General features: G+C 42.1%; 1 protein-coding gene across 2 annotated transcripts; it reads left to right on the forward strand.

The window, feature by feature from the left end:
• Nucleotides 1-63: 63 nt before the first annotated feature.
• LOC136439846 (polycystin-1-like protein 2) lies at nt 64-18,679 on the forward strand. 2 transcript variants are annotated; one of them, XM_066435477.1, is made up of 23 exons: nt 64-942; nt 1,531-1,586; nt 2,158-2,238; nt 3,330-3,398; nt 3,546-3,677; nt 4,195-4,285; nt 4,956-5,113; nt 5,376-5,618; nt 6,130-6,616; nt 6,994-7,142; nt 7,804-8,028; nt 8,477-8,641; nt 8,772-8,932; nt 10,986-11,164; nt 11,531-12,021; nt 12,325-12,454; nt 12,739-12,980; nt 13,264-13,438; nt 13,685-14,362; nt 14,519-14,771; nt 14,917-15,194; nt 15,635-15,731; nt 15,938-18,679. In XM_066435477.1, the coding sequence occupies exons 1-23, from the start codon at nt 150-152 to the stop codon at nt 17,016-17,018; spliced, it is 6,414 nt and encodes a 2,137-aa protein (XP_066291574.1). In that variant the 5' UTR covers nt 64-149; the 3' UTR covers nt 17,019-18,679. The 2 variants fall into 2 exon arrangements, with proteins under 2 accessions (XP_066291574.1, XP_066291575.1); XM_066435478.1 differs by lacking the exon at nt 3,546-3,677.

Genomic DNA, 18,679 nt, shown 5'->3' on the forward strand with positions numbered 1-18,679 from the left:
ATGCCAAATTTCAGGTCTGATTCTGTTTAATCTTCTGTCTAAAAGTATTTTCTCTTCCAGGCGCCACACCAACCACCGTGCCTGCACCTGCTGCTACAACCACCACGCCTGCACCAACCACCACGCCTGCACCTGCTGTTACAACCACCATGCCTGCACCTGCTGTTACAACCACCACGTCTGCACCTGCTGCTACAACCACCATGCCTGCACCTGCTGTTACAACCACCACGTCTGCACCTGCTGTAACAACCACCACGCCTGCACCCGCTGCTACAACCACAACGCCTGCACCTGCTGTTACAACCACCATGCCTGCACCTGCTGTTACAACCACCACGTCTGCACCTGCTGCACCAACCACCACGCCTGCACCTGCTACTACAACCACCATGCCTGCACCTGCTGTTACAACCACCACGCCTGCACCCGCTGCACCAACCACCACGCCTGCACCTGCTGTTACAACCACCACGTCTGCACCTGCTGTTACAACCACCACACCTGCACCTGCTGTAACAACCACCACGCCTGCACCTGCTGTTACAACCACCACGCCTGCACCTGCTGTTACAACCACCACGCCTGCACCTGCTGTTACAACCACCACGCCTGCACCTGCTGTTACAACCACCACGCCTGCACCTGCTGCTACAACCACCACGCCTGCACCTGCTGTTACAACCACCACGCCTGCACCTGCTGTAACAACCACAACGCCTGCACCTGCTGTTACAACCACCACGCCTGCACCTGCTGTAACAACCACAACGCCTGCACCTGCTGTTACAACCACCACGCCTGCACCTGCTGTTACAACCACCACGTCTGCACCTGCTGCTACAACCACGCAGACAAGTCAGAGGACCACTCTCTTTTCCACGGAACTTGCAACTTCGGCCGGAAGGGATGCTGGGGGGGGCGAAGGGTCATCTGATGAAGGTAGGTTCTCGTGCGTTAAATGCTACTGTAATAACAGCACTAGAAGACTGGAAAAGCCAGCTTCAAGCTATAGACACTTTTTACCTTGTCATTAGAATTTATGATGATGCTATGCAATGGACATTTTTTTAAAAACTGACCATATCAACAATTTATCCAGTGTGATGACAATTGAACTGAAACTTTGTTTCTAGTTTCTGTGAATTCAAACCTGATGATGTCAACTGTGGTGTTTATATCATTAGTTCAACTTATTATACATGTAGAAGAAAGATCTATAATAATTTTTTATGAACAATTTGTAACAACATTTTATAGCAATTTGTTCAGTGTACCAAAGGCACGCAGTGTGATAAAACAGTTCTTATTCACTCACAGGGGTAAATTTGTACATGGTTCCTTTAAATCGAGATGTTCTTTTCAGAGATTTGAGCAGGCATTTAAAACTTACAGTGTTTTTCCATTGACAGTAAAATCTGCTCTTATTTCTTTCAATGTCACATGGAGAACAAGAAGATGCCCATGCTTCAATGCCATCTGCAAAGAGATTGACTATTAATAATACTTCAATCTCTTTCTGCTGTGCAGGAACCAAGTTGACCAGCAGCAGGCCGCCGGTGGGTAACAGGGCGACACCTGACCAGGTATGAGGTTCTACAGCGGAGGGGATTTTGGGGGTGAATTATATGGTGAAAGGCCGGCCCTAACCAATGGATGGAGACCATTGAGAAACCAAAATATATGACTTAATGAATTGAAAATGATCCATGATGTAAAAGAAATTAGTTTTAAAGAAAACACTCTGACTTACAAAATGCAAAATAAATGGCCTACTTTATTCAATTTAATGAAATTCATTTTGACCTACTGATGAGACTTTTGGTTGCTCGACTGTCCCTTATCTCTCACCAGCTCAGTGGAAAGATGTTAGATAAAGGACGTAACCTATCCACCCTGACTATAAGTGACCAATTTTTGAAAAGTGTATTCGGGAGAAAAGAGATGGTATGAAAAGTTATTGTGTCTGTTTATAGTGTGTAATTAATCTAAAACTGTACACTGTACTGCACTTGCAAAAGGAATATGAACACAGGATAAACACTTTATGTTTGAAGCATCTCCTCTCTCTTGTATGATGTGTACTGAGCTTAATTCCTGTCCATTAGAATTTGGCATAATACTCTGACTGTACTGCCCTTTATTCCTGTTCAATAGGCTCTTGGTAACGGTCTGGACAGCATCTATGCAGAATCCGTCTCCCCAAACCCACAGGATGTACTGCAGAAGTTGGCTCAGGTTAGGCACACCCAGTACTACCTTCAATTAGAATGATGATAATCATTTTTCTCTCAACAATTATGGCACAGATCTCCACAGTTTAGAGCATGAAGGTGCTGGGGGTAAAACTACTATGGTCCAGGTGGGGGGGGGGGAAACTCCAGGACCTGCATTTTGCCTTTTTCAAAATACAGAGGGTGGCCTTTTCATGGGAGCTAAGCTTTGCATCTTACCTTAAATTGCATTCTATAGACACAAGAACAAATATTCAGTTGTAGGAAACACTAGTTTTGAAAAAGAGTATGAATTGGTACTGGGATTACAGTATGATGGGAGGGGGGCACTATTCTGATTGTTCAATTCTTTTGGGAGATCCCTATGCCACGTAACCAGAGTACAGTGATATCATCAACAATTGTTCTTTGTGCATGATAACCAGAGTGCTTACTAGGCCTGATATTCTGTGTGGATTTCTAAATATGTCGCATGTTATCGGATACTATCATATGGTAAAATGCACACCTCATAATGTTTCATCTGTGATACATTGTATCTTCAGAGAAAGGATTTTGATGTTTATTATGCCACCAGTGAGGCTAAAAATGGCTGGCACGGTCTTAAATCTTCAGTGTTTTGATATTTTTACTGAACCGGTACCTAAAGCCACACCAATTTAATTTTTTGGTTCCCAGATTTAAAAAAAAGTATGCTAGATCTGAATATCAACATGAAAACAGATCTAAGTCAGTGGCTAATGATACACACAGTTTCCGGAGTGAACAGAGTTAGAAGAAACCTTTGCTCCAACATTTTGTTTTCATTATGTCCACTTGCTAAAATTTTACAAATGTCTGAAAACCAAATTAAATTGGTGACTGTGGCCTAATTCTAAATTTATGAGAAACTCTTTCAATATGTCAACTTTTTGGTTCATGTGAAAGATTGCATGGGCTGAAGAAGACAAGCAAATCAACTGGACCTGTACATTTGATATTTTAGGAACACACATTGTCAACAAATAATTATTATTACTAAATTCTTTGTCCTTAATGCAACTTTGTATTAACGACTAACTTTATTATGAAAATTTGTCCTTCATTAATGAGAAGATTGCAGATGTCTCTGGAGATGCTGCTGTGCTGGAGCAGCCAACATCAGCTGCTGAGGAAAAGTCACAGGTAAGCAATGTTCAGTAGTCTTTAAAATGTTAAAGCAATGGGAAACATTCAGGAAATTCGCTTCTTTCTTTTGGAAACATGGGTATGTTTTATGGAGTTTGGACCAGGATAAGGAAAGACATTCAATCTTGTTATCCATTGATGTAGATGTGCAGGAAGGCAATTAAAACATTGGTGTCTGAAACGGGTCGGGCCCAGACGCCGCAACGTGTGCAAATGCTCTCTGAGTTATCATCGCTTGTCATTAAGTCCTGTCCTGGCATTCCACAGGAGGATAAGGTAAAAGTCGCTGATGGGATTTTTACAAAGCTGAACCGTTTGACTCCTTACCTACAACTATGACATGACTACTCATATCATGCTTGCAGCTGTGCAGAAAACAATATTATCTTTCTCTGATTCTGGTTTGTCTATATGTGCCTATCATGTTATGCATAGCATGAGTCTTTGACTTTATTAGTCTGCCTTAGATTTACATACTAGATTTTTTCAATATCAACATTGGCAAGCAAGCATGGAAGGGCTGGCAGGTCATGCAAATGGCTATAATCATTTTCTGATACTTGAATGTACTGAACAAAAACATTTTGCCTGTGTTGTCAAACTCTTTTGTCAAAAAAGGTTTCTTCATGTGCTCATTTTTCTATCACAAATGCATTGAATTTTATTTCTTGATCTGCACAGCATTTTTGCATATCTACATGTATTAGCTGGTTGAGCAACAAAATGTTGCTTTCAAAGCTTGCACTTAAAAACAGACCTTTAACAGTTATCAAACATTTATACTTTCCTATAGGACATGGCCATGAGTGTTCTGAAGTCCATCACCAGCAAACTGGACCAACTGGACATGTCTGACCCGTCGACTGTCGAGTCTGTGGGAGGATGTAAGTACAATGTCATCAGTCAATGACATACAGTACTATATCTGTAAGGCCTCAGAAGACAAAAAGCTGTGTTTCCGGTTACAGTGGTTGGTAGGGATTGTCCTTTTTTTTACATTTAGATTTTGGCCGAAGTTATTCAACAAAATGCAATTTAGCATCATGGTAAAACTGGAATGTAATAGGTCACTGATATTTTCAATATCATCATCATCATCATCTGGTTGTGAAAGTATCACCGATGTTCATGAATGATATACTAACATTGTACAATGTTTCCTAGGAGGAAGACTTCAAACATGTAACAAACATTGGCACATCACATAAATTCAAAGTGAATCAAATCAAATCAAGTTAAACCTTAGAGGATGAAAAAATAAAATATGAATAGTTGGTATTGAATTAAATTGTCAGCTGTAACAATTTATCAAGCACTAAGTCTTGTTATAATGATCGGTGTCAGATATTGTCCCTAAGTGATTGACAATATGTAAAACAGTTTGCTGTAAAATTGATTGTAATTTTGAGGTCTGAATCTTAATTTTGTATGGTCCATAAGAACACAGTGTGTACATGCAGTTCTCATCTGCAGTTATTGTATATCAATCACGAATATGTGCTTAATGAATTTCAAATCCATTTTATAACATTTGCTTCTGTCCTACTGTAACAGCTCTGGTGGACTCCGTTGGTTCTCTGCTGGAGGAACCAGAGAGAGATGCAGAAGAGGATGATGGGAAGCCTGCACCTGATCTCGAGGAAGACCAGAGTCTCTCTCCAAAGGAGCGTCTTGAAAAGGCAGAAGAAAAGGAGCGGGAGAACCAAGCTGAGGTAACAAAAAGTCATTCAATGATTATTATAATACTTTTATTAGTTTGTTTAATACTAATGACTACATTTTTTGAATTCTTTAATGCTATTTTATGACTAGATTTGTTGAATTTTTGTTGTAGTTCATCTTTTACCCTGGATTGTTACTTAAAGGGGTTCCAATCACAACATGCCCCTTTAATGTCTCATGTTATGGAGGAAAGAATTGCTCAGGAGCAAATTTCAAAGTAACTCATCACAATGTCTTCTCGGTTACTTACAGAGACGAAGACTTGTCCAGAAAAGTCGCCAGGTCCTGGACGGTCTGTACAACGCCATCATCGACGCCATGAGGCCAGGAGCCCCGCCGGTAACCATCGAGAGGGGCGGCATCACGCTGCAAGCTCAGACAATCTGGGGCGACCAGTTTGGAGGCCAGGTCGTGCAGACGGAGGGTGGGAGCTTCCATGTTCCGTCTAAAACAGCGCTCTTCGGAGACTACACACCGCACAGCGTCGCTATTAAGGTATGATTTGATCCGTGAATACCTTAGTGTTGGTGGAAAGTTTAGCACTGATTGTTACTACCAACACAGATGAGCTTCCATAGGTGCTATGTCATGTCCTGGTTATCAAATGATCCTTATCTTTCCCTTTTTGTATACAGTATCAGATTCTGTGATAATATCAATGTTGAAGATTGTTCTGAAGATTGTTTTTGTCTGTCTTTTCACAGTGATTGTTCATGTTAATCTTTTTTAGCTATTCTTAATTTACTTTCATTTTTCAATTGGTGGAGTTATTTTTAATAAATTTAAAATACTTTATATCCAGTTGTGATTATTGCATTTTCCTTTGGTGTTTGGATCACTACTTAACATCATGTTTATTGTGGTTGACTTGAAAGTGCCTCAGGTACAGAAATCCAGATTACAGTTCCTGTAGACTAAGTGGAATGGCCAAATGACAGAATGATCTTTATTTATTGCAAAAGTTGAATTGAATGAACTATAATAATTGATTCTGTTATTTTTGCAGTTGACACAGTTTCAACGAAACCCATTTACCTGGGGGCGCGGGGAGTACCAGGCACGCTCGTCTGTCATGGAACTGTCACTCCAACAGAACAACATCCCCGTGGCCTTCAACAACCTGACTGAAGACTTCTACATCACCATTCCGGGTGGCTCCGGAAACAAACCAGCGACAACAACCATCACCTTCCCTGCCCCAGGAAACAAAAGTTCAAGCTACCATTTGCTGAACCTCACCAACACCGCAGAAGGATTCCTGGTCACCATCACCCCACTGAATAGAAGTGTGGTGTATGGAATTTCAGGAAGGTACGGCGGCCGCCCTGACGACCAAAACTACAACGTATCCATGGAGACGTACGTCCTACCCGAGAAGTGTGCCTTGATGAAGGCTCTGAGTGGCGATGAAGACACAGAGAAGAGAGAGGCGACAATGTTCATCTCGGGAGAGGATGGTCCTGTGGAGTACTACATCAAGGTCCAAATACGTGGTGAGTACGGAAATCTGTATGAAGGAGGTTGTCTTCTCCATAATGATATGAATCACTAATAAAACTATGTTCTTTTCTTGTGAAGGAAAAGTACAAATGTCTGTAGAGATTCTGAACATAATTGGTATTCTACAAAATGTACATCATTATGATATAAATGTGAAAGCTGATTCATAGAAAGTTTGCCTAATATCATCATGACTCACTTCCACTGTTGTGATGTTTGTTTGTTTGTGTTTGTTCTTTCTTTCTTTCTTTGGACTCTCCATAAGAAAAATACATCATATACTGTCTTGTGATGTTGACAACAGGAGTCACCGGTGATATCCGAGTAGTTGCACACTTCTCAGCTCTGTCATAAACTTCCTTTTTTTCAGGACCAGTGACCGAATGCGACTTTGAGAAAAGCGCTGACGTGAAGGAGTCACACGCCGATGACTTCTACGCCTACCAGATCCAGTGGGCCCGTTTGAGCTGCGTCTACTGGAGCGAGACCCAGGAAGACTGGAGCACTGACGGCTGCGCGGTGAGTACAGTTCTCATTGTTTCAGGAGAACTTCACTTGTGGTAATATTATTCACAATTGTTACCTGACAGTTTGCTTAACACATACAAAGTAAAAAACTATGGCTGTTTACCAGTAAAATGTCCTTGCTTTGGTGTAGAAAACAGCAGATTTTTGTCACATATTGTTCATAATCTGTTAGATGAAACATGACTGCCCTTTTTATTACTGGACCAGGTACAGTATTTGTGTTTGATATTATGCCAGCAAAAGCAATTCAAGATTAACTGATTCATATTCGTGGACAGCTATGTTAGATAATTACACGTGTTTGTTATTTCTGAGCCTATATTTGGTAATGATTGGGTACTTAAATATAAATCCTTGACCAGGGGGACTAAATGTTACAGGCCAGTCTCCTTCTGATGTTAGGCCAGGGACTAAATGTTTGACAATGGGGACGGCCTTTTTTGGTCCATGATCTATATAATATACATGCATTTTCAATCAATCATGATATTATCTAAAGCAGTGAAAATTCTTATTATGATAACTCTATACAAAGCTATAAATGAATGATAGCTTGTTTGTTTCTTTGTGTTTTTGTTTTGATATAATTTAATGACCAGTGGTTGTACCAGCAAAATGTGATTACAACATGTTTCTTGACTGCTTTCTACAGATTAGCAAGCAGTCCACCATTTCCAGCACCATCTGTCACTGCAACCATCTGACGGCCTTCGGAAGTGACTTCGCCACTCCGCCGAACACGTTCGACTTCGGGGAGTTGAACTTCAGTGACTTGGTGGACAACGTTGCCGTTGTGGCAGCCATCATTGCAGCATTCTGTCTCTACTTTTCCACAACAGCCGTGGTCACGATTGCTGAGCGTAGAGGGAAAAGGATGGTAAGAAGTCCTCATCAATCAATCGTATCAGGCCAGTAAAAGTGAGCATGTATAATTTGTAGCCGTTAAATCTTCACTCTGTGGACTTTTATTTCATAATCATATTCTGGCAAATCTTTTCTCCAGTATTGATGTTTATTCAATAAATTGATATTTATTGATTAGTTTGGTAGTGACAGACATACATAGGGCTGCCCAACTAGGCAATGGCTGTCACAAAGGGCTAGCCTTGCTGACATGGACAGGATGTGTATTACTAATTGAACAAAGATTTTGATCTAAACAAATTTAACTATGCATATTTCCAACGTACCTGCAGTATCTAAAATAATATCTTTAGCTTCAGTAAGACTATAATTGAATCTATTGTGAGAGGTCAGGGTCAGCAATGTGTACTATGTGAACATTCATGTTCTAATAATAAAATTGTCTTCACACATTGTTACAGTTACATCACGCTGTGAAGTTGGACAACGTTCAGAACGGCTGCCTGTATCGCCTGCTCATCTGGACAGGTGCAGCTAAGCATGCTGGGACAGAGTCCACCGTGTCCTTCAAGCTGTTCGGAGATGCAGCAAACTCCGATGTGCGAGTGGTCGACATCACAGAGAAGGTTGGACATCAAATTTGGCACTGACTCAACTCCTAATAATTATTTCATCACCAAACTTTCCCCTGAATATGTTTTTGAGTACAATTATTAATGGCATGTCCTAACATGTGGAATTTTTGTTGTTGTTTAGGTTTTCACCCAGAACAGCCAGGTGACCCTGACCTTCAGCACAGCAGAACAGCTGGGTAACGTGGAGCTGCTGCAGCTCATGCACGACAACAGTGGGGAGGGGGGCCGTGCATCGTGGAACGTGGACAGAGCAGCAGTGCAGGATCTCACCACTGGCAAACTGTGAGTTCACTAAACAGTAACAGCTCTCCTTGGCTGTCTAGAATCATCCAATCAATCTATCCTGTAGCTTAGTTTATAATGCTGTTTACACACCCTGTAGCAGGCTTTTAGCTCGAAATAAAAAAGAGGGAGTCCAAAGTTGTTGTGATTGCAAATGTAAAGCGCGGCTTTGCCGCGCGGCGCCGTAGGCGCCGCGGCGAGCGCCGAAGGCGCGAGTTTCTTAGGGGAGTCCGGGGGCATTCCCCCCCGGAAAATTTTGAAATAATGATGCTCTCAAACGCTATTTCCTGCATTTTGAGGGGCAAATTTTGTGGAATACAGCCTAGTATATTCCTTAGATAGAACATCATTTTTGTATGTATAGTAAGGCTGGAGGGAGGGAGGCATGTGCACATTGCAGGGGTTGAGATTGGATGTGGAAGACCAACTAAAAATGTGAAGAAAGGAAAAATTCAGCCAGGTTAACCTTCTTTAATTTGTTACTCAAGTTTACCTTAAACTTGTGACATGTTGACCTGAGCATATATTTACTTCTACAACTAGACTACAAGAAAAATTAATTTAAGAAAGAATACTTAGAACATGTTGACCTGAGCATGCACTTTCTTTACTGCAACATTTAAAGTTCACTGTAAGAAAACTTAAAACATTTTGACCTGACCAAACACTTTTCTTTACCTAACTGCAATAAGAACTGTGGTATTCAAGAATACTTAGAACATGTAGACCTGACCAAACACTTTTCTTTACTGCTACAAGAAAAGTTTACTTTAGGAATACTAAGAACATGTTGACCTGAGCATGCACCTACTGCAACATTGAAAGTTCACTGTAAGAATACCTGACAAAATACTTTTCTTTACTTCACTTTACTTTACTGCTACAAGAAAAGTTTACTTTAAGAATACTTAGCACATGTTGACCTGAGAATACACTTTCTTTACTGCAAGTGAAACAAGAAAAGTTACCTGTGAGAGTTACTGCTATGATAGTACAGTAAAACAAGTTTATCTTTAAGCTACTTTAATCTCAAAAACTACAAGCGCCTGGGGGCCAGGAGATACTCTTCTCTCTGAAAGAAAAAAGAAGAAAAAAAGAAGAAAAAAAAAGTTTTAAAAAGTTATTATTTCAATGAAACCTTATTAGCGTCAACTGTAAATATGTATATAGTGGGAATGAAGTAAACATCTCTGCACAAAAACATCCATTTATCGATCTTTTGAAAGTACAGACTTCCTCTTATTCAAAGGAATCATACAAATTTTGACCCCTGTTCCGCTATGTTATCGGCATGTGCGCCCCCCTCCCCACTACAGTTATCGCCAGTTGCACGGTGCCGGCGTTTTTGTAGCTGTTTTTCCGCCGATTTACCGACAGTTATTGCCACCAAAGAAGCCACAAAAACATTCGAAATGCCTTCAAAATACCCCTATAGTTTATCGGACTTTCTGTCACCTTTGTAAACAACGGGAAAAGTTCCAAGCTTACCTTCACTTTTTCCCGCGCAAGGGTAAAGGGACGTCCACTATATTCCACCAATAACAGCGCCCGGGCACATTGCGTCACTGAAAATTGGCCAATGCGATGCAAGTCTCGCCTTTCGCGAGATGTAATCTACGCGTGGTTTCGCGAGACTTCGTCGGAAAAGAAACATGGCGGACGATCGAAGCGACGAAGCGGCTGAATCGGCGAATTTTCATCGCATTCAGCTAAGTTACCGGGGAAAAAACGGGGCGAAAACAGCGAAAATAAACGGGCGTCTTGAGGGCGTCTTGCCTCAAAGTAGGGCGTCCAATTTCTATTATTTTCAGAACAGCGCGTCCAGATGAGGCCCTGACGCCTCTCTGCCTAAAAGCCTGCCCTGTAGAGTACCGGTAGCTGTACTTAATGTTTAGAACATGAATTTTTAATGTCTTTTGTGGAAAGAAGCTTGACAATTATTCAACCTCCAATTGCCAACCTTTGAAAAAATATGAGGTATGTTGTTTGTTTTTTCAGAACCTGACTGTTAACAGTGAGAGTGATATTTCTTTTTCCTTTTTTGGATCTACAGGTTCTATTTCTTCTGCGGCGAGTGGCTGGCCGCCGACCGCGGGGACGGGCAGGTGGTGAAGACCTTTCCTGTCGCCACTGAGCAGGACCTGCGATCCTTCGGGTTCCTGTTCCCAGCAAGTCTGCGGAGTAATCTGGCAGAGGAACACCTCTTCCTGTCTGTCGCTATCATGCCTGAAGGTAACATTAGTTTTGCTTCCTTAAGTTTTAACGTACTAGCTGTTTAAGATGTAGTTTGTATGTCTTAGGTTACTTTGTATGTTTTATGTCCAGGAAGATTAACTGCTTACGAATCTTGTATGTTAGATAATGGTCTGAATAAAGTATCCAAGTATCTGCAACTTGATATCTTTATCATTGAAGACCCCAGGGAGTCCATATCAGAAGATATGTCTGAAATGCCACTGATAGTAGAAGTTATATTTTACATGCATTGGATGAATGCCTCTTGCTTGCTGTATATGATCGAATACGTTGCTCTCATTCTTTATTATCAAGTCAGACCAACTTGTTTTGATGAAATGTCTCCATTTGTTTCCTTTACAGATAGCGCGTTCACCCGCAGCGAGAGGCTCGGCTGCTGCCTGAGTCTCCTCCTCATGTCCATGGTGTCCAGCGCCATGTGGCTGAGGGAAGAAATAGGAACCCAGGTTGTGCAGGCCATCAGCCTGGGGCCGTTCTCCTTCACCCTGAATGGAGTCTACACGGGGGTCATGACCAGCATTACCTGCCTTCCCGTCATCATGGCCATCGTCCTGCTGTTCCAGTACAGCCGACCCAGCAACAAGGGCGACCGGAGGGTCCGAGATGTGGAGACGGGCGGCCCAGCTAAGGCACCCGCCCCGCAAGGACCAGCCAAGCGCCTGCAGCACTGGTGCAAGTACGTGGCCTGGGTGCTGGTGGTGCTGTCTGCCGTGGGGTCAGCTGTCTTCACCGCGCTGTACAGTCTGACGTGGGGCAAGGACAAGTCCGAGAGGTGGCTGTCAGCATACTTCACCGCCTTTCTGGTGGACATGTTCCTCCTGCAACCAGCAAAGGTAAGGACACTATTTTGTTGAATTGTCTAGATATTAAAAGATATCATTGTTATGTGACATCGTTACATGTTTATTACTAACAGTTGCAGTTGCTACATTTACCTGTTACTAACATCCATGCACAATGTTGTTTGATGATACCTGACTTCCTCAGAACATGCTGTATACAAACCACATCCTAAGGATCATAATACCATATGCATCTTCAGCTACTATTCCATTTGTTCTCAATAGATCTACTATTAATAATAATAATAAACAATGTTTTCAGAAATCCTAACAAGCAATGCTTTTGTCTTTCAGATATTGCTCCTCACAATCTTGACTTCATCCATTCGCAAGCCGCAAGCCGTCCAGAAGATTTTTGAAGAGAAGCGGGGCCCCGTTTCCATTGATGCCAGGACAGTGTTTGCACAAAAGGCACACTTCAGCTGTAAGTTTTAGCACACATGTTTGTAGAAAACAGCATTATATATCATTACCATGAAGATGTAGACTATGCACATGTTACTACAAGATTAGAAACTGTTTGTTAGATGGTGAAAGAAAGCCTGTGTGAGTGTGCTCCTAGTTCCACACCCTGTTTTGTGAATTGAGTTGACATTTCCTCTTGCATGACAGTTTGTATATTATCCAGGTGCTGGGGTTTTCCACTTTTCTGACAAATACAGAGCGTATATGTGACTCTATTGATATTTTTTGATATGCTTACTACAGCCGATGCATTTCGCATGAGGAGGAAGATGGAACATCTTTCAATGACATCCCTTGCCAACATCAAACAAGCGAGAATGAGGCAGCGCAGGGACAGGAGAGTTGTGAACACCTTTTGGGACATCATGTGGTTCTGCTGTTGCCTCCTGATTGTCATCAGCATTGCTAACGAGCACCACAACACCACAGAGGGTTTCTATCAGACACAGAGCATGACCAACACCTTTGTGCAGTCTACGGACGAGGTAAGTTCATTATACTACATGTAGATCCTTGCTTTGGTCTCTTACTATAGATCCTTGCATATACTTAATAGGTACAGTATCGGATCACTAAATCATTGCATTTGTGAGACAAACATTTTAAACCAGTGGAAGGGCCTTTATGTTGACACTTAGCTTCTCACATCGGGTAATTAGAACATAGGTTCAGTGTGCACCATTTGAATCTATAGATCATTATGAGAAATCTCCAGACAATTGTTATTCTTTCAGTACAACTATATCACAAGGCTTTATTTCTCCACAGGTAAATGATCCTCTAACCCTCTGGTCCTGGCTGTGCGAGACTGCTCTTGGGAACTTCTACCCGGAGACTTCCTACAAAGGTGACAAGCCCCGCTGGCAGGACAAGAACTTCACGGCTGACATGCAGTCGGTCCTGGTCTACCCACCTAGCCTGATCCAAGGTCGAGTTCAGACAGGTAGGAAGAACTACTTTCACGGAACACTTGCTGCTTTGGGCTAACACGACATGCTACAGTTTCACTTGCTGTATTACCATACCAAAGGACACACATTGTAAACATTCCAGAAAGTCAAATGATCATGATCTTAGTATTCATGAAAAATCTACTGTAAAGGAAGCCAACAAAGTGAAGGGAAGACCAAAACAGCAAAATTTAAACTATGTGACTAACTTTTCATGTTTCCTTCTCCTGTCATCCTAGGGCTGTGCACGGTGCCTGTGACAATGCAGCACTTATTTGACGAATGTTCATCAGCGTATGATGAGCACACCAAGGAGACCGGGGCATTTGAGAAGGGATGGAAAAGGGTCAGGAATACATCAGCGATGGAATCAGAAGCCCCTGGATGGATCCACCTCCCCAGCGCCTACCCCAGTCTCCCCATCTACGGTGTGACAACACAGTACTGGGGAGACGGCTTCGGTCTGCACCTGGGAAAATCAGCAGACGAGATGCGCAGCATCCTAGCAGAGCTGAAGGCCCACCGTTGGATCGACAAGCGCACGAGGGTCATCTTCTTGGAAGCCATGCTCTACAACGGAAACCTGGATCTGTTCTCATCGGTGACGATGGTGTTCGAATTCTCCGAGACGGCCGGAGTTTTCTCCCATCATCACGTGCAGACCTTCCGACTTCATCAACGGCCAGGGACGATCGGGTACATCTACGTCCTGCTGGAAATCGTTTACGTCATCATTCTCCTCTACACACTGTGGACAGAGGGGAAAGCTGCACGCGCAGCCGGCTTGGCCTACCTGATGGAGCCATGGAATATTGTAGAAATATTCAACTTCATCTTGGCCTTCACTGTCATTGTCTTATACGGCTTTAAGATAATGTACAGCTCCAAGGCTCTGATGGCGATCAAGGAAGGGAAAGGTGTGTAACACATTTGTGCTAAAATGTTACACTAATTACACAAAAATTTCACTTCAACATGCTCAATATTTGAAAACATGCAAAAACTCTGACTGTATAATATTATTCAACATAATTGTACTTTTATTAATGATATGCCCTACACTTCTTTCAAAGATCTAGTCCACCATTTCCGATCTGCTGTGAACATCAGCTTGGTGTATGGCTGGTTTCTGGCCTTCCTGACGTTTGTCAACATGATGAAGCTCCTCCGGCTGGTGAGGTTCAACCCATTCCTCTCCAAGCTGATGTCCGTGTTCCGAGGAATGGCGGGGGAGTTCTGTTCCTTCATCCTCTACTTCTTCTTCTGGCTCTCAGCTTTTGGCATCTACGCTTATCTCATGTTCGGCCTTACTGTGACAGAGTACAGGTGAGGAAATATGTTGTTCTATTTGTGTGAAATATTTTCAATTTGATGATTTCTTTTTTTTTTATAAAAGTGCTTGAAAGTAGAACAGTACAGGTCACCGTTACAATCATATGATAAATTTTGACAATTCTTTCTTCTTTTTCAGCACCATCAGCAAGTCCTTCTCCACACTGTTCCAGATGTCTCTTGGAAATTTTTACTATTATCAGCTCAAGGAGGCTGCTCCTATTCTTGGCCCTATCTACTTCTTCGCTTTCATTTCCTTAATCTTCCTCGTGCTGATGAACATCGCCATGGCGATCATCGACAGCGCTCTTCCGGATGTGCGGAACCACGACATGCCTGAAGAGGACCAGTACTTCATCCAGGGGTTGTGGGAACGCTTCACAGCCTTCTTCGGCTTCTGGAAAGTGCCAGTCACAGGTAGCGTCGTATCATTTCACAGATAGACAGTGCACATCCAACCAAGGATGTCTATCATCTTTTGGGTCTTGATTCTGATGTTTCTGTGGCTACTGACACATGTACTATATTACTGCAACATTACTGTTGTAAGCTCTTTCTTGTTGGTAATGCATTTTAGTATTTAAAGTGTGGATTTGGGACCTGAACCAGGACCTTTGCCCCATCACTGAGCTATAATGCAAGTATGACAGGATGGGCAGTAGTAAGGTCCAAAGTTAATTCCTATCCTGTCTTTAGAACCACCCTCCTTATGTCCCTTTGTTTCCTCTGCCCCTTGCCAGCTGGGCTTGACTGTTTTTGTAGATCACTGTTGCTATTGGATGATTTGTTTATTTATTTCATATGGAAATATACAATAAAAAAAAATTACTAATTTAAAAACATTTACATCGGCCCAGATGATGACTCCATTGCCATTCTTCATGACAGCCTGATCGGCGTGGAGATTAAAGTGGAGAAACTGTGGCTGAAGAGAGAGTCGCTCTTCAACCTCAAGTAAGTACAACATCTTACAAGAAATACTGCTTGAGCCTGATGCCCTTGAAGGTGCATGAAATGATCTCCCTGCTACTGGAACTTTACAGTACAGTAGTTGTGACTACTAGAATAGCCTTAAAACTTGAAAGTGATAATTGTAGAAAGACGTTAAAAGTTATAAACATTAGAGGTTCTAAGAAACTACTACATTTCTATCCTCACAGGATGAAGGATGCGGACCTCCCCACAGAGCCTGAGTTTGTCCCGGTTGTCAAAGATGTTCCCGATGCTGCAGCAGTGGAACTTCATGTTCGCCACCGCGTCATCAAGGTCCGCCCTGCCTCCTCGGACAACTGCACAGACAACGGCAGTCAAGCGACCCGCTCCGAGAACAAGGCGCCTGTGGTGGTGGCATCCAGGTCCCCGTCAAAATTGGAGGACACCCCAGAAAACCACCAAACCAACCAAGTCGTAAAAATGAAGTCCATCCTTTCCAAGCTAGAAAAAAGTGACAAGGAGTCAACCAGGAAAGTGTCTTTTGCTCTGAACGTTCTTGTTGGTCACACTGAGGAGCATAAGGTGGAGTGGCCAAGTGTCAAGTTGAGCGTTCATAATGAGATGGCTTTGATATACCTCCAGATGCTGACAGACGACCACATCCAGGCTGCCCAGATGCTGCTCCGCCGCCAGTACCCGGCACTCCAAGGGCTGGAGGGGCCTGCAGTTGGTCTCTGTGACGACGGGTTTGTGAAGATGACAGGAAAGGGGCTACAAATCCACCACAACAATCATCAGCACTGGGTTCTGTCGTCTTACACAGACGGAAAGGTGTGCCTGTATGACAGCCTCAGTGTCCCCATGACCCCATCTCTGCAGATTCAGCTTTACCAGTCCTATGCCGCATTTGCTGACCAAACAAGGAACACCCTGACCGTCTTCTTACCGGACGTACAGCATCAGAAGAACGTCTTGGATTGTGGGCTGTTCGCCATTGCCTGGGCAGTGGACATCGCAGAGGGGCAAGACGTGAGCGGGGTTGTGTATGACAACAGGAAGATGAGGAGCCATCTGAAGACGTGCTTCAAACAAGGGAACCTCACACCGTTTCCACGTCTGTCTAGCACCAGAAAGAAGGAAGGTCAAACCAAGGTACAGCGAATCACACTGGTCTGCCACTGCGAGCAGGGGGAGCGTCTGGGAAGGATGCAGAGGTGCAAGGCATGCAGGAGGATCTTTCACGTCAACTGCCTGCCAGTCAGCCCTCCCAGTGACGGCACATGGGTATGTGGAGACTGCGCTGTGTAAAAAAGTCTTCACTGCAGCGTAAAAAGGACTGTACTGATTGACATGTAAAATCAAGCATAACTGAATGTTCTCCTGATGGAAGTAAAGAAACAAAAGCACTCTAGGATGGAAAAGTGGGCAGGTCACAGAGTCATGACAAAGTATTAGACTGATTGCAACACCATTACTGTTCAATTTTGTGTGTGTGTATTCATTTAAAATTTTTTGATATTAGGGATTTAGTCTAGGATCTATAGGAATTGTGTCCACTTCAGTCTGTCCTCAGATCATGAAAGTTTGAAAAGACTTTGTTAAGTACATTAGCCTTGTTTGAATTTTACATAATTTTTAATGAATACTTTGATCACCATGTTAAATAATATTGCAATGTATTTTATGTCTTTGAAACGTTTTCCAAGTCTAAGATAGCTAGAACTTGCAGGACTTGTTTTGTTTGATTTTTGGCTGCAGGCAAAAAGGCAGTTACGCTTATTACAAAGAAACTATTCGTAAATAACAATGAATATGTTACTTGTGTCATAAGATTTTGACCATTAAGAAAAATTAGTGCTTGTAAATATCACGTGTGCTTTATCAGAATTGCATGAAAGCTTGTTGAGAAGAGGAAATCAGCAAGAATGTACAAAACTTGTAACACCATCTGATAACAGACCAAAAATTGTTTAAAAGACCAAATGAAAAAAATCCTATTTTTTAAGTCTCACATCAATTCAGTTCACACTTCAAAATGGCCTGCTCAGAAGAAAAAGAAGACCTGTTGCATTGTTCACAGGATTAGTAACATGTCTAGTAACAAACTTGCCTAAATTTTAAACAAACTTTATCATATCAAAAGTAGAAAATATTTTGGCGAAATCTGAATGCCTAGAATAGCAGGTATGGCTGTTCTGTTTGTGCCTTTAAAACAAAGGAAACTAAGCAACGATGAATATGCATGTATCGAAGGACATTGTATAATGCCCTTGATATGTCACTTTATGATGTTTAGGGTTAGTCATGTAGAAAAAATAATGCTCGTTAATATTGCATGCGCTTGATTAAATTACATGAAAGCTTGTAGAGTAGAAGCATAAAAAATCAGCAGGATCGTACAAAGTTTGTAACATCATCTGATAACAGACTAAGAATTGTTTAACTCACCAAAGGAAAAGTTTCAACATAAAGTCTCGTACCACTTCAGGTCACATTTCAAAATGGCCTATTCTCCAAGCAGAGTCTTTGATTGAGAGGGGTAGTTTTGTCCGGGATTTTTTACGTCCCTGTTCTCTCTTTCTGAGAGAAGAGTTCTGAGAGAAGAGGGACGTAAAAAAATCCCGGACAAAACTACCCCTCTCAATCAAAGCCTCTGCTTGGAGAATAAAAATGGCCTGCTCAGTTCGAAGAAAAAAGAAGTGTGTTGCATTTATTTTCATGATTAGTAACATCTCAACAAACATGTCTAAATTTTCGACAGAATCAAAAATTATATAAACATTATCAAATCACTCTACAGAAAAAATTACAAGAAAACATTTTTGGCGAAATGAGAAAAAGATTATTCTGGAAAATTAATGACTGCTTCAAAATGACTATGAATTATAATTGTTTTTCTACCATGTAAATTGCACAGCGAAATACCTGTCAGACATTTAGATTTGAATAAAGGTTGGTTGATCTGCTGA

Source organism: Branchiostoma lanceolatum, chromosome 8, assembly GCF_035083965.1.
Source record: "Branchiostoma lanceolatum isolate klBraLanc5 chromosome 8, klBraLanc5.hap2, whole genome shotgun sequence".
In the NCBI taxonomy this organism is placed as follows: Eukaryota; Metazoa; Chordata; class Leptocardii; order Amphioxiformes; family Branchiostomatidae; genus Branchiostoma; species Branchiostoma lanceolatum.